The 22499-nt window shown below is 57.5% G+C and overlaps 1 protein-coding gene across 1 annotated transcript in view; it reads right to left on the bottom strand.

Moving 5' to 3' along the window:
- MOV10L1 (Mov10 like RNA helicase 1) overlaps positions 1 to 22499 on the bottom strand; it is a 43546-nt gene that overhangs the window by 16451 nt on the left and 4596 nt on the right. Inside the window, exons 2-12 of the mRNA XM_039863105.1 lie at positions 22335 to 22497; positions 19490 to 19602; positions 18832 to 19019; positions 16052 to 16201; positions 15547 to 15791; positions 15090 to 15222; positions 13896 to 14093; positions 11475 to 11589; positions 7252 to 7429; positions 6994 to 7064; positions 3960 to 4051 (exon numbers count right to left, since the gene is read on the bottom strand). Coding sequence (XP_039719039.1) covers positions 3960 to 4051; positions 6994 to 7064; positions 7252 to 7429; positions 11475 to 11589; positions 13896 to 14093; positions 15090 to 15222; positions 15547 to 15791; positions 16052 to 16201; positions 18832 to 19019; positions 19490 to 19602; positions 22335 to 22497 — 1646 coding nt within the window. The remainder of the gene's footprint in view (positions 1 to 3959; positions 4052 to 6993; positions 7065 to 7251; positions 7430 to 11474; positions 11590 to 13895; positions 14094 to 15089; positions 15223 to 15546; positions 15792 to 16051; positions 16202 to 18831; positions 19020 to 19489; positions 19603 to 22334; positions 22498 to 22499) is intronic.

Consider the following 22499-nt stretch of genomic DNA (forward strand, 5'->3'; position numbering starts at 1 on the left):
CGACAGCTGTGGCACCGCTGTACCAAGACGTGAGAATGTCGCTGCCTCACCGTCTAACAGCAAACAGCTGGGCTCCTCAGGGTCCAGCAAGAGGAGACTGCCTAAGGGTCGTAGGATGTGTCCCTCTGTAGGGTAACAGTCGTCAGCACCAAACCCTAAGTTACAAAAGCAGAAAGGCCTCAAAGCAATGGTCTGCGTGTCCACCATCAGAAACTGGGCAAAGCAGAGCGAACGGAGCCCAAATGAGCGCGAGAAAGAAGACAACAGTCCGTGAAACAGAAACACTCGACACATCGACCCGGCCAAGGCCGATTCTCTGAGTAGGTCAGTAAGACAGACTGACGGCGGGAAGAGAGAAGACACAAATGACCGACATGAGGAACGAGAGGGGTGACATCAAGTATTAAAAGAACAATATGAACAACTTCATGCAAGTAGATCAGACAACTTGGGTGAAATGCATAAATCCCTTGAAACACAGCCCGCCAAAGCTCACCCTGCAGGAAACCGATGACCAGTGCAGCTCCTCGCCTGTCACAGAGCTGAACCTGGTCGCAGAGCCCGCCTGGCCTGAGGGCTCCGCCAATGCTTCAGGCAGAAGTAACACCCGCTGTGTGACTGCCCCACCAGATGAAGAGGCGGTCCCACTCTGAGGCCGGCATTACCTGATACCCACATCAGAGAAAGGCATTTCAAGAAGTTACACACCAATACACCTCACAAACACAGATGTAAAGTTAATAAAATGTGAGCAGCTCAGATCTAACAGTGTATGAAAAGTGGCTAGACCAGGGCAAAGTGGGTTTACTCCCATCGACGTGACTATCCTGACAGAGTGAAAAAGAGAAACCCCACGACCATCTCAACATACGAAAAACGCGGACAAAACCCTGCCTGTATCTACTGCGGAATGAAACCCGCAGTGAGCGGGAGCCGTCTCCTCAGGAGGACCAAGGGGCCGCACGCGGGCCAAGGGCAGGACGCCGCGCCCCACCGCGTCTGCTCGACACCGTCCTCCCGGCTCTGCCAGCGCAGCGGGGCAAGGAAACACACGGCTGGACACGCAGGAGACCCTACGCCACGCGTAAAAGCTACTGGAAATAACGAGTGAGTTTAGCAAGCTCGCAGGACACAAAGGCAACATAAATACTATCTACAAGCGACTGGTAATTTAAGCTGAAATTACTGTTTCTAACAGCATTAAAAATTTTTTAAAGAGTCAGGGACAAATCTGACGAAAGAACATGCACAGCCTGTATAGCGGAAGGCACGAAGCACTGCTAAAGGGGTGATGGGACACCTGAGCAGGTGCCGCTGGAGGACTGGGCTGGGACACGCAGTGCTGAGGTGTCGGTTCTCCTTAAATGGACCTAAGAACTCGACGCAGGCCCAGTCGAGCCTCTGTAGGCATATGTCGGCCGGACAGGCCGATTTAGGGTGCACACACCCAGCTGAGGCCCAGGGCGGCCCACAGCTCTGCAAGGGGGCGAGGGGGAGCTGTACCGACCTGGTCTCCGACGTAGCGGCACGGCTGTGCCGTGCTTCCCAGACAAGTGGTTCAGTCGTGGAGAATGGGGGTTCAGAAGCAGACCCACACGCAGGTCCACTGGTTTTCAGAAAGGTTTGGGGGTGATGCATTGGAGAAAGGATAGCCTTTTTAACAAAAGGTGCCAGGACAATGGACAGCCACACCCCAAATTAATTTCTACCCAAACCTGAGTCATTTGTAAAAATCAACTTGAAATAGATTATAGCTCTAAATGTAAAACATAAAGTTGCAAAATTTCTAGAAGAAAACAGGACAGAGTCTTCGTGATCTTGAGTTAGGCAGATTTCTTAAATACGTCACCAAAAGCATGAATTGTAAAAGAAAAAAACCGATACAATGAAGTTCATTAAAATTAGGAACTTCTATTCTTCAAATGGCATTATTAAAACCAACGAAAACACAAGCCGCAATCTGAGGAAATATTTCCAGAAAACAGACTTGACACAGAACTTGCAGTGAGAACACAGTCTGCACATAAACCGAGAAAACGCAGGAATGGCAATGGAGCCCAGAAATGGGTGCCGAGTGCCAGGGGCCAGCAGAGACACCCCGCGTGCCGGGGCTGCGGGCGTGTGCGGGGCCAGGAGCCGCCGTCTTGGGAGCCCCCGCTTTGGAGACGAGTTCAGCATTTCTCGTGCAGCTAAGTGTCCGCCCACCATGGGGCCCAACTACGGCACCGCCAGGGCCACTGAAGGCAGACAGTTCGCAGACCTCCGTGGGCAGCACTCGGCCCACCGCCCGGCCTCATTCTTGTGGACACCCCAGCTGGAGCCCATCCTGCTCAGGACGCGCTGTCTGCGACTCATGGGCACGGCAACCTGCCCTCTATCTCAGCTTCCCAGCTCCCGCCACTCTGGTCCCGGGGCCCACCAGTGTCCCTTGAGAGTGGCACCCACGCCCACCAACCCCTTGCTTTCTCCCTGTGCCCCTTCCCTCTTGGGCTCAAGGCCCGGCCGCTGTCTGCCGACAGGTCCCTCCTGCACGGCCTCTGCCTCTTCCTCTCTCACAGGCCTTACTCATCCCCTAGGGCGCAAGTCACAGGAACTTCCAGCTACACTTCAGCTCCGATGACTGCCCCGCCTAGGCTGTGCACCCGCCAGAGGCCGGGGCCAGAACTCGCTCCGGCGCCTTCACTCGGCATCATCCCTCCCTTCCCGGCCGCCCAGCCGTGTCAGTGGCTTCACACCTACTGCTCCGTCACAGCGGACACGTGCTCCCCCAGGACTTCCTGTCCCACCGGCTCTGCTTTCACAGCCCAATGACCTTCCAAAGGTGCCACCCCACAAGCCGCACTCCCTCAGCGCTCCCCACGCTGGCCTCAGCCCAGATACCGAAGACTTCAGCAAAACGTGGAATGCACCGACGTCGGAAACAAAGTGAGTCTGACCGAAAATCAGCACCTGTCGCTGCAAAGACCCCTGAAGGAGAGAAGACGAGCGATGAGCCCAGAGCAGGGACCCACGGCATGCATGTGGGATCGTCCTGCACAGGTACCCGAGAAAGGACTCACGCAAGCAACGGACACCGGCTCATGCCACCGAAGCAAGAGCGAGAATTCCTCAGATGAAGGAACTTTATGGGCCACAGACACGGGGTCTGCGCCTCACGAGCCGGCAGGAACTGGGCACTGGGGGCCCGGAGCTGTCGCACGCCCAGCGGCAGGTGCACTTACATGTCGAGCTCGCCTAGTTTCGGGAGGATGGGGAGCAACTGGCTGTCATGAATGCTGATGCTGGGCGCGACCGATGCCACCACATGGAAGTGGTGAAACCGCCAGGCCCAACCACGGTCCACCTGACAGGCACAGCCGCACGCACACGTGGCTTCGCACACGAGAACGCAGCGCCAAGCACACAACCGAATCCGAGACTGTGCGTGCGTCTGCCACCGGGAGAGCAGGCGCGGAGCGGTGTGCTCACGGCCCACAGGACACTACACAGCTCGGGCAAGTTCCAGAGACACAACGTCCTAGAAACTATAGGTGCAAGTTCACAACGATGAACGTCAGAGAACACGGTTTCCTCTGTGCGTGTGCGCGCGTATGGACACAGACACACAGACTATTTTTTTCAAAAAGGGAGCTATGAACAGGTGGCAGGGCCACCGTGCTCGTGATGTGATAGAGGGTGATGGCCACAGCGCGTCATGAACCAGGGCTCAGTGCACATACAGTCCTAAAGAGACCAAACATGCAAGTGTCTGCAACTCTGGACCTTCCAATCTGTCTGATAATGAGCTGTAATTGTGTGTCACACATAGTGGCAGCGGGGCCCACTCAACATCTCAGCACGGCCCCTCCGGCCATGGTGTCCCCTTCCCACACCACTGGGTGTCGAGGGCTGACAGAGGGGAAGCCGGCCATGGGTCAGGAATGAAGACGCACCACAGGAAGAGTCGTTGTGAGCACTACCTGTTATACGTAAACTCCACATCCATAGGTTCAGAGTTATACGCTTGTTCAAATTCTGGATTAAGTTTAAGAGTTACATCTTCTTCATGAATCTGAAAAAGAGTTTAATTTCCATACTTTAGACTTAATTTCTTAGGACAATCTTCCGTCTGTATCTGGTGGCACTGCACAAAAATGCACCCTCCACGTCTGAGCTGAAACCCGGTGTGTTCCAGGCACACGTAACAATAATCAAACAGGATGAACTCACTTTGCTGTCCCATGGTGCCCGCCCAGGTGCACGCTCCCTGGACGCTGTCCACCTGGGCTCCGGGTGCATGGTGCACACTGTCATCGCCTCTAAAGGCCACCTCCCTCCCAGCAGTACAGGAACACAACACCCGGGCCTGGGTCAAAGCGGGGTCAAAGGCATTCAGAGAGACAAGCGGGGAAGCGGGGAGAACCCGCGGTGGAGGCAGAGGCGCTCAGGCCCGGTCAGGGCCGAGGGTGCGCGGGCACTGGAGTGAGATGGCAGGGCCGGGGCTGCGACTGGCCCGGCTCCAGATGGAGTCATCGGCAGACCTTGGACGGTGGAGTCACCTGGCAGAGGTGACCCTGCTCTCGGCAGAAGCGGTCAAGTCCCCTGGGGGCAGCCTGCAGGAGTTTGCTCCAGCTTCCCCAGAGGTGACGGTGACAGAAATGGGTAATGGAACTGTGGTCAAAGATGGCCGAGACGCAGGAAGCCAATCACCAAGAGCGAGGCCAGCACGAATGGCTGTCAGCAGTGCACCCCACACTGGCACGTGTTTACAGAAACACGGAGAACAACGTAGATTAAAAATAATGGGAAGACAAAGCTAAATGAACACGAGAGCACGTAAAAATGACAGGGCAGGTTTAACGAGCCGGACTGTGCAGGAACGGAGCCGTGCTGACTGAGCCGCTCGGGGCTCCCAGTCACGTGCCCCTGGCAGACGGGGCAGCCCCTCTCGGAGGGGCCAGCACTGGGCTCAGCCTCAGGAGCCTCCTGCCCCCATGGCTTCGAGCGCTGTCCCTGGAGCGGGCACGGCTTGCCAGTAGGAATGTCCCTGGTACCTGGTGCCAGGGCTAGCACACGGGGCCACCTCTCACGAAGACAGCACCTTGGTGACAGCAGGACGATGGCTCCCTCCGGCCACGCCAGCTGTGGGGCTGCCTGAGGGCCTCACAGTCCCTGCGCCCGCCCGGGCCTGACTCGCACAGATCCGCAGCCCAGTGACCTCTCCTCCAGCCACCAGGGTCAGTCCCGGCCTGGTGCCTGGGGTCCTGGCCACTTCTCCCAGTTCTGGTCCCAGGGACTCTGGAGGCAGAGCGGGTCTGCCCGCTGGAAGCGAGGTGGCCTGGCCATTTGGGCTCTCCCTCGGTTCAGGCTGAGGGACTGCTGCCCTCAGCCAGGGGGGCGGGAACCCTGCCACCACCGAGGGAGCTGGCTGGGCAGCAGGGCCTGCGCCTCCCTCAGTGGAGTCCCGCAGCAACTTCACAACTGAGTGCACCAGTGAAAGCTGTGGCCTCTACCCTGTCCTTCCCCGTCACACACTGCAGACAATGTCCTTCCCCGTCACACGCTGCAGACAATGTCCTTCCCTGTCACACACTGCAGACAATGTCGTTCCTGCCCCCGTGATGCTTGGCACCCTGCAGAGGGGACTTTCTGATTCAGTCCTTGGTCACAGTCATGAGCTACTGCCGCGGCCCGCAGACTGCCTGGGGCCCGCGGGCAGTGTGCTCAGTGGCAGCAGTCCAGATGGTCCACCTGTGGCTGAGTCGCCTTCTGCAGAGCTGGGCAGCAGTCAGGAGCCAGTTCCCCATAACTTCAAACACAGGAGAAGGAATGCTCGCTGATACTGCAGGCAGAGGGGTGGCTTTTGGCCCCCAGAATCTGCACCCGAGAGCGTGGGCACCTACACCCGGGACCCTCTGGAGGGCACAGCGCAGCGTGGCCAGGCGGAGGAGGGTGGCAGTCGCATTGAGCACTGCGTGTGGCCTCTGGGGGCTGGGAGAAGGAGGAGAAGTGACACCATCGTGACCCTGGGGTCTGTGGCACTTTTCTGCTGTTTGGCCTGCAAACCTGCCTTTGTCTTCCGAGCCTGGCCTGCCCACCTTAGTGGCAACCCTGAGCGCCGCCCACAAGTCTTGGAGACACGCCTTCCACTTGTCAGCCCAGCGGGCTTCGTGGGGGGCCAGCGTCCTGGCCAATGTCCCAGCCAGCCTGAACAATGAGGCTAAGAGCCTCGCGTGGGAGCGCCAGCCTGTGACTTCAGATGCCACCTCCTCCGTCTCCACACAGTCACGGTTTATGGGGAATGTCCCACTGCCCAACTCACCAGCGCTCGCCTTCCTCACCCCTGGGGAGCCTGCCAGTGCTGGCCCTGCCTGCTCCGTCCTCAAGGGAAAGGCCAGGGCCTGAGCTGGGCCCAATAACAGCACAGCCTGGTATTCAGCTGCAGACTGCAGAAAATGTGGCAGCGAGGGTGCCACATCCCCTCTGCAGCCCCCTCACTCAGGGCCTGGCAGTCCCTCCTAAGTTTTCCACGTGGGTGTCAGGTGGGCTCCGTCTCTCCCGACCCGCAGATCCCCACCAGCCAGGGCCCGGCTCGGGTGGGAGCGTGACCAGCCAGAGGAGACACCAAGCCACGCGGTGTGCCACACGGTGCACCCGACAGCGTGGGAAAAGCAGAGCGGCAGCCAGCGCCGTAGCCCCTCCCTCCCACACCAGCCAACACCTGCTCCAGCCCACGCAGACAGCAAATGCCACGGCCACAGGCCACGCATTGGGGTGCACGCGCTCCATGTACTGGGGGTGCACGCACTCCCTGTGGCTGGGGACTACAGAGTCCCTTTAGGTATGAAGTCCCCTTTACACATTGCATTTGCTTAAATATTCACTTTACCCTCAGACTTTCCGAAGCAGCGGCAACACGGAAGGGAGCACCCCAACCCCAGCGCCCACGGCGGCCGTTCACCTCTGAGACGCTCGTCCTCCCGCCCCACGCTCACTGATGGGTGCGGCTCTCACCTCGGTCACGTAGCCGATGTACTCGATGGCATGTCCGTTGTACTCCTGAGTTTTTAAAATCAGTTTATCACCTGTTAAAAATACATCCCCACACGTAAAACTGACGAGTCAGGAGCGGTGCCGAGAGCTGCAGAGGCAAATGCTCTGGAGACGTGGGGGGGAAGCGCTCCTGGGCTTGGCGTCCGTGCGACAGGGCAGGGCGCGGGGCGCGTGCAAGTCACTGACGTCCTAACCCCGGCGGGCGCCGCGCACACCCACCTGCGTACAGAGAAGGCCGGCTCTCCGCCAGCCCGGGGACCTCCAGCACCAGCAGGTCCCCGTTCCTCTTCAAGGTGACCCCGCTCATGTTGTACTCCTTCAGCTCTATCTCCGCGTGGATCTCCTCCAGCCACAGCAGGGTGGAGAACTTCTCCTTGTAGTTTGACATGTTCAAAAGCTGAAGCGCCCAGCAAGTTAGTGAGAGCGGAAGACTGTGTCTCGCCACCTGCCACCCGCACCCGGGACACAGGCCGCCCGCTGTCGCTACGTCCTGGCTGCTGACACCGAGCACACGGAGGAAGCGGCAGCTGCATGGAGACCCCCGGCCGTGACACAGGGGCCTTGCGGTCTGGGAAGCCATCTGACTAAGCCAGGCAGCTGCCCCATGTCCACCTGGGTGGTTCCCAGATCCTGGTGGGAAGGGCAGCTGGGGGTGCAGGCCCTGCAGGGCGGCGGCGGAGCTGGGGGTCCGAGGAGGCCCCCTTGGCGGCGGCCGCCGCGGCCGGGCAGCCACTGTGCCAGTTGGGCACTACAGGCTGGGAGGCCCGGCGATGGGGCCGCAGCAGGTCCCGCAGCCTGGCCCTGCAACCCCTGGGCTGTACCGCTGACAGTCTGGGGTCAGGCGGCATCCTGAGTACTGCAGAGTATTTAGCAAAAGACTCATTGGTCACGAAAGGACGCAAGTGGAATCATAAAAGGCAGAAAAAGGAGACATATAAAACAAACCACAAGAGAGCAGGTTTAAATCGGATCCTGTCAATACAACACTAAGCTGTTGGAACACACAAGGAAAAGGCAGAGGTGGCAGACGGATCGGAGGGCACGGCTGGTGGCTCCTGCGAGAAGCCACTTGAGAGAGACACGCGGGAGGCTGAAGCAAAGCGCGGGAAGGCCAGCACGCTGATGCTAGGCAAAAGCAAGCCACGGAAGCCACGCTGTCATACAGAAAAGGTTCCAGAGCACAGAATGTCACCAGAGATAAAGCGAGACAGTTCACGTTCATAAAAGGAGCAACCAAGATGACATAATAACCATAAACGTTTATGCTCCCAATCACAGAGCTGCCGCATAGGACACAAAGACCGAAGAACAGCAGGGAGAAACAAACATATACTTACAGTCAGAGAATGACACTTCTGAATCCGCAGTCTACACGACAGGCAGCACCGTAAACACACAGAAGACTTCACCCATCCGCCCACCAACCAGCCGACCCGACGCTCACAGAACCGCCAACAGCCGTGGGACGCACGTTGTTCCCGTGTCACAAGGAACACTGACCAAAACGGGCCATGTTTTGGACCGTGAAACAAATGTCAATAAACCTAAAAGGTTCAGTTGTACAAACTATGTCTCCTGACCACAGTGGAATTAAATCAGAAAACAGAAAGATTTCTGGAAAATACCCCAAATGTGTGAAAACTAAATAATCACTTTAAAACAACCTAGGAGTCAACTAAGAAATCGAGAAAAAATTACAAGGTATTTTGAACTAAGTGAAAATATAAATACAACAAAGTGAAATTTGTGGAATGCAGCTACATAGTACTTAAAGGGAATTCATCACACTAAAAATCCTGTTAGAAAAAACAAATATCAAATTAATGACTTTAGTTTCCTCCCTTTAGAAGTAGAAAAAACGAATCAAACCAAGGAAGCAGAAGAAAGAAAATTAACAAAAATCTGAATGACAATGAAAAAGAAACAGTAAAATAGAGAAAAAAAATAAAACCAAAAGTTGGTTGAGATTAATAAAAATTTATGTCAGGAAAAAGACATAAATAACCAATATTATAAATAACTTTGTGCAAATGGACAACTAAGTGTAACAAACTCCTTTAAAGATAAAACCCACCACACCTCCCTCAAAAGAGAGAAACTGAATTGCCCTATCACTATGCAAGAGCTTGAACTCTTAATTAAAACTCTCTGTGACAGACCCCAGTGCCTCGCTGGCAGATTCCATCAGGAGCTTCGCATGGACTTCTCTGGACAGCTGAGAGGAGGGGCAGGTCCCAAAGCATCCGTGAGGTCAGCGCTATGCTGGGATCGGCCAGACAGACATCACAGGAAAACTGCAGACCAATGTCCCTCGTGAACACAGTCTTAGCCAATCGAAGCCGACTACGTGCACGGGTGTGTGCGTACACACACGCGCGTGGCAGCGCCACGGCCACGTGGAGTTCCGCACAGGAACACAGGTCGGTATCCAGATGTGAAACCGACCAGAGTAACTCTTGCGTTCGCAGACCAGGCAGTGAGAGCCACACGGTTTTCCGGTCTCCTGGCTAGAGGCAGGGAGAGCACTGGAAACCCACGCGGGGTCAGCCCCGCGGTGAACGCACTGCACCCACCCCACCCCAGGGAGGCCCGGCCCCGCGGCACCCTGTCTGCACTGTCCTGGCTCCTGGCCCCGAGTGCAGGTGACTTTCCCACGTTTGTCGCTTCTCATTTAGCATCAACAAGTGAGCGGGGACAGACGGATGTGGTCAGAGAACTGAGTACACAGCAACAAAAAGCTGGATTATTGACAAAACATAGATTACGTCTTTCTTACCACGCTGTAGCAAACGTGGTGGGTTAAACACATAATTCTACTCTTCTGGGGGTCAGGAGTCTCAGCTAAAATCCAGGAGCAGGCAGGTGGTTCCTTCGGGAGGCTCCGGGACGGTGGCCTTGGCCTTCTGCAGCTTCTGCAGCGCCCCTGCCCTAGCTTGTGGGCCCTCTCCACCTCCAAAGCCAGCCCAGCAATGGCGCCTCCTCCCAGCTCTGGCTCCCGCCTCCCTGAGGGTCCTTGTGGTTCTACCGGGCCCTTCGCCGCAACAACCCAGGAACCTCAACCTCATCCCACCAGCCACAATCCCTTTGCTGGGTGAGGGACAGTCAGTCACAGGTCCTAGCATAAGGCATGGACCCCTACGGGGGCCGCTGTCAGGCCACCACACAGGTAGAAGTCAAGCAGTCACGCTGAGGGGAGGGAGCCACGTGCCGGAGGGGAGCACGCACCGGGAGCCTCCATCTCCCAAGAAGTCCAGGGAAGGGAACTGACTGGTGACACACAGCAGATCAGTGCTGCCAGAGGCGGGGCACCAGGCAGGCCGGGTGGACACGTGCAGTGCCGCCATGGCAAGGCTGGTGGCTTGTGCCCATTGGCTCCCGGGTGGGGCAGTGGGGGAGCTCTGAGCTCTCACGGCGGAGGCCCTGGGCAGCCTCGAACCCTACAGCCCTTTACAAGTTTACCGCAGCTGGACAGAGAACGCCACACTCTCCCGGTGGCCCCACATTAACGAGGGCGGCCCTCAGCACTGGGCCGAGTTAGACGAAGCTATGCCAGCAGGCTCACCATGCACATGGAAGCCATGCTGCAGCAGCCTCCGAGCCTTGGCCTCCTCCTCGACCAACACGGGCTCAGGACGGAAGGCCACACAGCGCTCCGGACCGCACTGAGCCTCCCTGCCCTCCGCATGGGCCAGTGTGGCAGCACGATGGACTGCCGCCCGAGTCGCCGGGCTGCAGCCCCCGCTGTCACAGCAGACCTCGTGCTGCCTCCTGGTCGAGGGCAAGCCGTCCGCAGAGCGGGATGTCCTCACCCAGCTTCCCCCAGGCCCCGTGCTCTGCTGGCTCGTGCCCTCAGCCCACAGGCCCAGGCCCTCACTCCTCCTCCAAGGGGGCGGTGGCCTCCTGGGGACAGGCAGCCCACCCTCTCCCTCGCCTGCCAGTGCCCTCCCAGCTTCGGCCTCTTCCCACGAGTAGCAGATGAACCTGAGCACCCAGAGGGCCTGACACAGCCCAGAGGGCCTGACACAGCCCAGAGAGGGTGCGGGGGTTGGGGGGGGCGCCCCGGGCGAAGCCGTGTTCCAAACACTCGTCTGGCTGCTGCGGGTCTTTCCCACAAACACGTCCCCCTCGGCTCTTGCACTGAGCTGCACTTTGCCGGGAATGGAAGCTGCTGTGCGGCCAGCCCCGGAGAACAGAGAGGCTGGGATGGCGGTGGAGGCACCCCCTCCCCGCCCACGGCCCAGCACGAGGGGCCCCCTGGCAAGCCCTGTTCCCTGATCTCTCAAGGAACACAGCCGCGCTTCTGTCGCATCGCCCTCAACTTCCCAGCTGCCTGTGGTAAAAACAAGCCAGTCTGAGGTCTGAACCTGAGGCGGCTTCTCCTGATTTTGCCAGAGAACATAAGTGGTTACGAGTCAGCGTTTCACATCAGATAGTTTTCCTACCTCTGCAAGTAACGGCTGGAAAGTCAGTATGTCGATTTTCTGTTCCACACATTTTTTAAGTCTATCTGGTATTGGATACTGTGGGAGAAAACTCGGAAGCTGTCGTCTTGAGTTCCTTAAAAAAAAATTCAGAAATTAAAACCGGTTCTTACTCGCCCAGACATTTTATACAAGACATTTTCACTTAGCCTTTCCTGTCTGAGAAAGACCAAAGTTCACTCAATCCAAAAATAACCGACAGAGAAACTGCTGGCCTAAGTCAGCAATTTGCCAACGTTTATTTTAGCTTCAGGGTCTCCCCGTCCACCAGCTGTCACTGTCCGCTGCTGTCCGCACAGTGGGGAACAGAGCGGCCTCATCTATAACAGGAGGAGGGGCCGGACGCCCAACCTCCCAGAACCAGTGAGTTTGAACAACTGTTCTCAAGCGTTGTTCCTGATGAGGGCGTGACCACCACCCACCATGGCCACATGCTGCAGGTTCAGTCGCCCCTGCCCAACGCTCTGCCTCTTCCGGTGTCACCAAGTCAGCCACCAGCAAGAGGAGCATCACTGCTGAGTGCCAAGTCTGACCGGCACCAGAAACGGCGGAAGATGAATGGCTGGGAGGAGAGAGACCGGGAAAGGAGAGGTGCTGAGGTGTCCAGTGAGGGGCGGGAGGTGCGCCCTCACGAGACAGGCTGTCCCCACACAGTGAGTGGGGGCAGGCACGAGGCACTGCTCAAAGGCCAACTCTGATCACGTGTCTGAGCACCGAGCGGGGGAGTGCACCCTGCCTCCTGGTCCCACAAACCATCACCGTGTGTGTGGGTTCCCTTAGCTCAGCTCTGTGGCAGAAGCACCCCCAGGAAACCCCAAGGCCACAGCAGCACCGGGGGGCTGGCACCGAGACAGGACACCTCCCTGTGGGCTCGGGTGCAGGTGGACCAGAGCACCGTGGGAAGGTGTGCGAGAAGCAGGGGCATTCAGGGGAGCTATGTGTTCACGGCCACCACGAGCAAGAGGAGGGGACAGCCCACCAACTCACCCACGGCCATGAAAGGCTGAGGACGCAGACCCCGTCTGCTCACGGCCTGGGGCGGCTGGAAACCTGGCTGAGGAGGTACTGCACCGTGCGGTCCTCAGCAGGATGGCCGGGCGAGCACAGGGACACTGTCTTCTTGGAGGGGAGCAAGCACAGGGCAGCCGCACCCCAGTGGGCCACATCGGCCTAAGGCAGATGCAGACGCTGGGGTTCCAAGCACGTCTGATCCGACCAGGACAGGCACTCTGTGTCACTAACTTCATGACAGGAAACATTGCTCGTTTCAGAGATGCTCCCACATGGTGACAATAACAGAGCAGGGTGTCAGTCTACTTTGCTCCTCTAGTTAAGCCAAATTATCCGAACAAGGGATGAACAGGACAGCCGGGGTCGGAAGCCCCAGCAGGGAGCCCTACCAGCCGGCTGCTCCCCTCGCTGCAGCCGCACTACCTTCTGCTCCTAGAGCCGGGCCGCCCCCAGGGCACGTCCCTTCAGTGAGCCCAGACCCTCGCTGATTGATCATGGCTGACTGCTCAGTGCCAGAAAGCACACGTCGCAGACCTCGTAATCACGTGAAGGCGGATGTACCTTTACAAACGGGACTGAGGCTCAGAGATCCAATCTTCCTTCAGCCAGCATGTAGAAGTCCACAATACTTTACCTCACATGGTTCTGGGCACTGCCATTTGGAACTGAGGGTTCCCGGTGTTAGATAGCGTGTGTCCCCCAGCTGGCTCTGGGCGGTCCCCTACTAATCCGCCGTGACTGTGGCTGAGGTGAGCATCCAAGACGAGGCCGTGAACCACCCTCACGTTCCCACACACCAGATTTTTTGGCACCAAACGTTAAACATAAATCTGCTTTTCAGAGGTTTTTGACCTGTAGCATTCTTACGACACCCTAGCTAAAGTCTGGGTGGTCCCCAAGTCTCCCAGCCGCATGTCACTAGCAGACCGCAGTATTATTTTTCTTAAATTTCATTCTTCACAGGTGTTCCATCTTCAAATGGGCTTTGAGTGGCCCACTAACTCTGCCGCCTCACGAGTGCCACTCAGGTACTGTGGACAGCCCCAAAAGCCACGCCCACCCCGTCCCGTGGACCCCCACTGGCGGGTGCCACTGGCTCTTGTGTGGATGCGGTGTCAGATAGGTGGGGCTGTTGGGAGTGCGAGGTGGTGGGAGCCCAGGACCAGGGTCCCCATGAGACCAGAGGGTGCGTGGCGGCCTGGGGTGTCGCAGGCCCCCCTGCCCAGCCCACCTCAGAGACAGGGCATGCGGGCTTCGTGCAAACACACCCGTCCCCAAATGCGATGACGGAGCGCGGCTGGCCCGTCCCCGAGCCGTGCCCACAGCCCGGCGCGTGCGCTCTGGTCTGGCTGTCTTTGCAGGGCACGGTACCTTTTCTGTGTGGTTACGACAACTGTCGTCGTTTTCGTGGGAGCCAGTGCCTGGGGACTTTTAGACTTCTTCCAGGAGAAGGGCTCTCGGACGGCTATGAGTGACTCCGGCCCGCTGATGACGCTCACGTCCAGGAACCGGCCGATGACGAAGCTGGAGAAGCAGAGCAGCAGCAGCTCCCTGCAGCGGCCAGGGCTCCTGGAGGACAGGGCGCGGTGCAGTCAGGCGTGGAGCAGACCGGCCCCGCACGGTGGCCTCTGAGCTCACAGTGGCCGCCCTGAGTTTTCAATAATCCCTTTCACGGGGAAAACGGGCTCTCTATAGCAAGCAACGCAGTGTCTCCCCAAGACAAAAACCAAGCACGCAGAGCCACCCGTCTCGTCGTTCCCAAAGTCAAGGGCAACAGGAGAAACATTTTCAGTGTGCCCCAGTTTAAATTGGGGTGGCTGGACACGACCCCAAATGCACCTTTTGTTCTTGGCTGCCTGCCCAGCTCCTGCTGCTGCACCGACCCCGGCCACCGCACACACCTATGGCCTGCACTTGTCTCTATGTCAGCACGTTTAAAACGACTGTGGAAGGTGGCCGTGCCACATGGTGCTGACTGAAGGACTCTTAAGTGGTCCCCCCTGTGGTTTGATACTGATGGCCTGAAATAAGGCTGAGATTTACTTGGATCCATGTTTTTAAAATGATTTAGAATAAATGCAGGTAATAGACGAGACAGAAGAGAAAGCCTGTAGCCAAAATACCAACTGACAGGTGAGCAGCAGGCGGAGGCGGGGCTCTGGACAGAGGGGAGGAGGCACAGCCGGCTGGCGGCTGGCGTGTCTGGGCCTGGGGGTGTCTGGGCCGCCACAGGGGAGGGGCCGTGAGGGGCGGAAGGATATCAAGCAGAGCTGAGGGACGAGGGCAGGAGGACGTGGGCCGGCTCCAACAGAGTCCCCGCTGTCACTGAGAAGTCAGGGAGAAGGGGTGCGGGCAGCTGCCAGGCTTAGGAAGCCGTTGCCTCTGGAGGATAAACTCATTCAAGCCATATTCTCCACCAACGCTTTTTCTTACGATTTTGTTCCATCGAAGGAGCTACTGAGTACTGTTTATGACACCTAACCTAGAAGGACCATTCATGGAACCTAAACAGATAACTGTACAAATGTCCCCAAGGCAAAGTCTCCAAACCCTCTGGCCACGTACTTGGCATCACAAATGATCACAATCGCAACTTTTCCACCTGGAGGGATGAGCCCACCGGGTTCGGGCTCTGTCACCTGCTTTCTTGAGACACTCTGTTCTTTTTCTCCATTTTCTCCTTTACAGGAACTGTCATCTGGGAGATGAAATGTAAATCGCAAGTCAGCCCCAAAGGTGCAGTGGTTCTGACAGCGGCAGCACGCTGACGGAGCGCGTGTGCACGGGGCGCAGCGCCAGGTGGGGACGGTGAGCGTGCCAGAAGCACGTCCAGGTGCTCCTGCTTCTCTCGCAGCCCTGGAACCTCAGCTCAGAGAAGGTCCAGAACCCAGGAGCTCACAGCACCAGGGGCCATGGTGGCCGGACTGTTCCAGCCGCTCGGCCCCAGCCCAGGCCCCGCTGCCCCCAGCCCCCCGGAGTTCACAGGCTGCTGACCTACGGCGGCAATGGCTGAGACACCTACCTGGGCAGACCTCTCTGTCACCTGGCAGGCCGCTGTCCAGCACCTGGTTGGCTCTGTCCTCTCCGCAGCCACCTAACAAGCTGGCACTGTCACCCGAACAGCCCATCTCCTCCGCGGAGCCAGAACCGGAGCACGCCGTCGGGCATGGCTGGGCTCTGCGCTGCGCCTGAAACCTGAACTGTCTGGCTCTGTCCCAGCCAGCCAACTTGCAGCTGACCAAGTTCTGTGGCATGCCTCCTTTATTCCTGGACAAAGAGCGCCAGCCATGAGCGCGCAGAACCAACACAGAGACGTTCAGTTGACGCAAAACACAGACGCCAATGTAACTAGTGAATGGCAACTGCAAATACCTTTACGAGTATGAACAAAAAGAAAATGCTGAAGTGAAAAATTTCAAAAAAATGTTCATAAAGGAAAACACTGGGCCAAGTGAAGTGGGCTCTACAGAATTTCTTAAGTCGTAGCTTAAAAACCGTCAGCATGATTGACTTTAGCGCAAACTTACTCTATCCAGATCACCAAGCTCTTACTTCGTCCTTCCTCTAGCGTTCCAAAATGCGTCATCCTCGTCACTTCAACGTCGCCTTTGTCTTTCAGTAAGAGGGCCCCACAAGCCTCATCGGCAGCCTCTGCCACGGTAGAGGCGGAGTTGTCTCTGGAGAGAGCCCCACAGACAGGTCACTGTCACCAAGACACTGCCCTGGAGAGGCTGCCTCCCGAGGCACCGCCACCTCCCCACCGGGGCCCGCTACCCTGGCCGCAGGACAAGCTGCTGGCTGAGAGACAAAAGTCGACCCCCAGAAGTGACCAGAACTGATCCAGGGACCCTCCAACACTCAGGGCCTCAGAGAAGGCCAGCCCTCATCTCGAAGAAAATGACAAGCCCTATAAACTCCAGAGAGGAGGCGATGTGAAGGTGGCCCCTTCAAGGAGGTCCCGATTCCGAGAACACAGCAGGGACCTGCTCCACCAGCAGCACCTTCTCCAGGCACACCAAGAGGGGGCTCTCCCTCCCCTCGTCACAAAAGGAGAGGCTGTCCAGTGTCCTCCCGGGCTGCGGGGTAGGGGGCTCAGGAGAGCTTTGCTCCATAGGGACTCATAAGCCTTCATTTGGAAAAAGTCCTGTTGCTTCAGAGAACGTAGGAACGAGGCACGAGAACCACACAGACTGACCCGACATTAAACCAGGCTGTGCCCCGAGCCTGCCATGGGAACCTGGCTGATCGGCGCATGGCCAGACCCCGGGGACCAACAGAAGGCTCCAGCTGAGGTCGCCACTGATACCCCGTTCCCCTGAGCTGCATGCGTCCTGGAAGGAGAACAGGTGTAGAGGCTACCGCTCCAGCGCCCAGGGGTCATCTCTGGCCCTGGGAGACGGTGCGCTGTCTGCGGGGGGCTCTCCCTGCTCCGGCTCGCCTTTGTCTCTGGCTCCGGCTCGCACTTGAATTCTTTCCTGCACGGAGTTGAGGACCCTCTCTTGGGGGTCTAGGGCCCCCCGCTCGGGGGATTCGCCCCTTCCTGCTTCTAAGGTGTCTGAGAAAAGCTAACAGGGAAGCTTCTCTCTTTAGAAAATGGGGCTTCACTCTCCTCGGCAGGGACCTGTGTGTCCCCTTGCCCTGCTGATGGTGCTGCGGGGCCCGGCTTGCTGCCCACTGCCCACCGGGAGCCGTCTCCAGAGGGCACAGCCGCACGCGCCCCTCTTGACGCAGCTGCACAGGGCGGGCCACCAGAGGTAAATTCGCTGGCGCTTCTGGCCCTGACCACACACTCACTGACACGCTCAACACCTCAGTGACCCCTTCTCAGCCGGCTGCTGCCCTCAAACTCCTCCTGTGTACACTCTCCGGCCTCAGAGCACCCTCCAGACCGGAGTGGGGGCAGTGGTGGGGATGGCTGGGCCTCGGACCTCGCGCCCAGTGGACAGCACCTGCTGACGGCTGGGGTGTGAGCCAGACAAAGGAGTCACAAGCGTGGCGCAGGTTTCTGGTTCAACCCCCAGAAGGGCAGCCAGGGAAGGTGGCGGAGACGCCGGGTCTGGAGCAGAGCGGGGACACAGCCCGGGCGTGGCCAGCACTGGCTGGTGGGTCTGTGGAGTGTGGACGGGCCCGTGGGACAGCAAACATGCTGCCAGGCCCGAAACGCGGCCCTCTGTCCTATGCCATCGCTGAGCCTATGCAAACTCCGGCTGCAGGGGCTGAAGGCTCAGTGGCTGTGAGCGCCCCTGGACCCCGCAAAGTCCCTTCCTCCCCTGGCCCCCAAACGCCTACTCTGACGGACAGACGAGGAGGAATTCTGGATCTGCAGGGTGTGGGACTGGCTCATGGCCAGCGTCCAATGCTGAGGGTGGGGATACACCCATTGTCCGGTGAAGATGGCCATTTGAGGCAGATAAGGGAGGTGCCTCATGGACCAGGCCTGGGACTAGGCCCCCTCCCCGGGGATAGCCAGCACCCCCATGGGACCCCAAGCCCCCTGCAGCTCCCCCGGAACGGGCCACCTACAGGCAGGAGCCCTCCTGTCACGCCTCACCCACGCCACAGCCCCTGGGCCGCCGCACCTCCCGGACGCACAGCAAGCTGGCAAGTGGCAGAGTGTTTGGGAGCTAAGTGCTGGGGCAGCAGCATCCAGAGGACGCAGCAGCCCTGAGGCCCAAGTGACACCACCCTCGCCCCAGCGGTCGGTGAGGCGGCATGGGGATGAGGCTGCGGCGGGCCAGCATCCGGCCTCGAACACAGGGCACTGCCCGCTGCTCTGACAGAACCCCAGGTCCACGCGACATGGAGCCGATGCTTGACGTGACGGGAAGTGGAGCACGGCAGCCGCATTTCCATGAGCGGAGGAGATGACAAAGAGCAGTGAAGGACAACACAGGGCGGGCTCACTGGACACAGGGCCAAAGAGGACAAGTGGGCCAGGGGGTGGAGACAGCGCAGGGCCGTGTTAAGGGAAGCCCGTCACACTCTGTGACACGCCTGCAGTGGGGAGGCCACCAGAGGCCGAGGGAAGAGCACGCGTGACACAGCAGTTTGGCCCTTTTAAGAACTTCCTGTCAGTAGGCACTAAAAACGCCACACGTTTGAGGACAGAAGACACAGAAATGCACTGCAGCGTGGGGACCGCCGACACGGACTGAGGATGGGGAGTGGACCAACCATGAAGACCGCGGGGACCCTCCAGACGACCCTGCCTCCAGCCGCCCACCCGACCAGGGCTCGGGCTTGGCCTAGCGAGGTTCCCAACCATCACCGACAGCGCCCCAGCCGGAGCGAGCCGGTCCCTCCTCACCGCCTGGTCACCGGCGTCATGCAGAGGGCTCTCCAGACGTAGCAGGACTGGCTGCTCTCTACCACCAGGGCGCGGACCACGTCGTGTCTACGAGGCACGTAGCCCTCTGGCAGCTTCAGGGAGTCCAAGGTGAAAAAGATGCAGTCGTCTATCACCCCGTTCCTCCCGCAGAGGCTGGACACGCAGACCTGCGGCAGGCGGGCACGCGCCCCGTCTGAGCCTCACGCAGCCTGGCCCGGCTGAGACAGCCCACTGCTGCGCGCTGGGCACCCCTGTCCTGCAGAGGACTGAAGGGGACCAGGGATCTGCTCTGGGAGAGGCGGTGCCTTGATGGTTACTACAGCTGGGACCTCGGGCCAAGGCTGAGACCCCGCTGGAGGACTGGGGGCGTGGGGCCCGGAGTGTGGCCTTTGCTTCTCTGGCTCAGCCCCCTCCCCCTGCCCAGTTCTCCCTGTGCCCGAGACACACCCTGCCACGCGCAGGACTGTCTCCGCACTTCCGTGCACACCACGCAGCTTAGCTGAGAGCTGGCGAGGCCATTCTCCAAGGGTCCCCTTGGGGAAACGGCGTGCTTGGTAAGAAAACGGTCTTTTCTGGCCCGGACTGAACTCGATCAGAGCCCCAGATCCTCAAGGGGAACGCGAAGGCCAGCACCTACCCGGTCCACGCGCTTGTACCTCAGCGGCTTCACGGACACGGCCTCGCTGCTCCAGGTGCCCGGCCGGATCCAGTACTCGGCCTCCACCCAGTCTCCCTTGCACGGCTCGAAACCTCCAGGGAGGGAAACTGTGCGTCACTCGGACGCTCTGACTCCACGGTGCACGGGCCACTCTCAGGGGGCGACGTGCTGGAGTCCCCCACACTGCTGAGACATCAGGATGAACCCACCAGCCTAAGCGCCCCCGGTCCCCTGACTAGCGGTGGAGCACAGCACAGCGCAGACCGACCTCCTGTCCGCAGAGAGGACCGGCCAGGGCAGTCACGCATCTGGCTGGCGGGGTCTCAGGATCCCTGCTGCGTTCAGATATTCCCCACATTTTTGTTACAAAATCTCAAAGTGGTATTACTGACAGCTGCACGCGAACAAGCACGGCGGCAGACCTCCACCTCTGCGGCGTGCACACACACGCGCTGGACAGTCCCACTGGCGTGCGAGCATCTTACTCTGCCAGCTCTGTCCAGACAGTGCGAGTGCCCCTCCCCGTGAGGGACACACAGGGTGTCTGGAGACAAAAGCGAGTGCCCCAAGACCTGCCGGCTGGGCAGCTCCGTCTGCCTTGGCTCAGGTGGGGGCACTCAGTGCCCCTGCCAGCCCCTTGGCGTGCCCGGTAGCTGTGCTGTGACTTGTGCCACGGCCTGTGGGATGCAAGGTGGCCCCGGGCCCCCAGTGGCAGGGCAGGTGGGAAAGTTGGAAGGTCCAGTGACATGAAGTGGCTGAGCTGTCCTGAGACAAAACAGGGACAGTGTAGTCTGAGCATATTTGCATGGTGTGAAGTTACTAATTATAACCTTTTTTAAAAATTATTTTCCAATAAACACCTTTGCCAACAATAAGCTCAAAAAACAAAAGTACGTAACTGGATACTGAGTTTGTTTCTCAAGAAAGCTGGTGATGAACACATAAGAGCCCTAACATCTGCTGCCAGCCGCCAGAGAGCACAGGGCCAGGTGGCAGCTCTGGTCCTGCAACACCAGAGACAAACCTGCCCGAGGCCAGCTGGCATGCGTGCCCAGGAGCACAAGGTGACAAGCTACAGAGACACTTACACATGTCACTCTGTAAACCATGATTTCACATAGCAAATAACTGTTTAATTTTGCTTTTTTATTCCAAATCTTCCTAGACAGACATGAAAAGCAAAGCAAGAGCTTTCAATGTGTGACCTGTATAAACAAGTTACTTGTAGAGAAAAACGCCACAAATTCAAATAAGTTTGATTTTTCTCCCGTCAGAATCATAGAATCAAAGGATTTTGGAAGGTCATTCTGCTGAAGAAAAAATATCTGATATTGTGACTGCTACTGTAAATTCAGTTTAAAAATCTCACCTCTGAAGATAAAAACTTTCATTTTTGCCATAACAGGAATACAAGTTTTGATGGAATAAAGCACCATAATAAAGCAAGATCCGAACGTGGTGAGAGGCCCTTGGGCAGGTGTGGGCCAGACTGCGCACGTTCACACGCCAGGCCCGCCCCACACGCTGGGGCGCCAGCTCACGGCACTTAGATGTGTAAAGGTGAGTGACTCTAAAACTTCCGTGACTAAGCGAACATTAGCAAAACAGAAGCATGGGCCTAGGGGCCCGCCATGCCAATTTCACAAATGTTTGAACCTTTGAAGAGGCGCTTTGTAAACCAAGCCTACAACGGTTCTCCTTTTACTTTTTTTAAGTGAGACCTCTAAATTTTGGTTATGCTTTTTCAAAATTAGTTGGAAATCTTTAATGAAAGTATCAGCAGGCGTGGGACCAGAAACGCTCAGCTTCGAAAGCCTTTGTGGATTTAGTTACTCAAAGTGCGGCTGGCAAGCAGGGAGACGGAGCCCTGATCCCCACGGAGGCCGCGCGGAAAGCAGGCAGCGGGTCAGGGCTGAACTCCTGCTGGCTCGTCGCGCCCTGACCCCTGCGGTCTGTCAACGGACACACGCAACCGACAAGGCGTGAATTCACAGCCTCCAAACTGGGTGTCGTGTTCAAAAAGTTGGAGAGACAACTTATTCGATGTTTTAGTTTAAGAAAATATTTGAACACTTTTGTAGCCACAGAGGCAAAAAACAGTTCCTGTGAGAACAGGCCTGAAACAGTTATGCACGTCAACAGCAAAAAACCCAGATTCGGGACTATCTTACATTTAGCAGAATTTGTTCTGAGCCTAATGATGTTTCCTCAGTTAAAAATATCATAGCCTACAGAGAGACCAGTGAAAGGTGCCTACAATGTCAAGTTCGTCAACCATGAAATGCAGCTGAGACTCCAGGCCACTGAGTGAAAAATGAAATTGTGTCATATTAAAAAATGTAATTGCACCACGCATCCGTGGCAGGGGCACTGACGAGTTATTTCTTTAGGTGTGAAAATAAGACCTTAGATCAGTTAAAAACAAATGCAACTGAAAATAGATACAAACTCTTGAAAAAGTACGAGGTTATCCCCAAACCCTATTTCAGAACATGTGATGTACTTAAAAACAACAGCACCTTTGTATATCTGGAATGGTGTTGGCTTAGATGGATAACTATGACAGGGACAGTCACCCGGCAATCAGTGACTACATTCCACAGCCAAGCACACAGCACCCGACACATGCCTCCCCACCCCGGGGGCGCTGCCTGCAGCCAGCCCGGAGCTGTCCCCGTCCCCAACCTCTCAGCACACAAAACACGCCCTAGTTTGACCCGCTCAACAATGCATGTAATCACCTCAAATCTAACCCATAAAAATGAAAAACAAACCAACCCGCGAAACCCATGTTTAACCGTGAAGTAGAAACGCCTCAGCCTACCTTCACACACACTCTCCAGAGAGAAGTACGTGGTCTGACTGATATAGCCGGCGCCCTCCATCAACGAAGTCACACAGCCAATCAGCACGCGGGGGCTGGAGTCTGACAGTCCTCGGCCTTGGTTTTTGCTATCATCTTCCCATTTATCAGAGACAGCTTCCACCT

Source organism: Pteropus medius, unplaced genomic scaffold (assembly GCF_902729225.1).
Source record: "Pteropus medius unplaced genomic scaffold, Ma_sr-lr_union100, whole genome shotgun sequence".
In the NCBI taxonomy this organism is placed as follows: Eukaryota; Metazoa; Chordata; class Mammalia; order Chiroptera; family Pteropodidae; genus Pteropus; species Pteropus medius.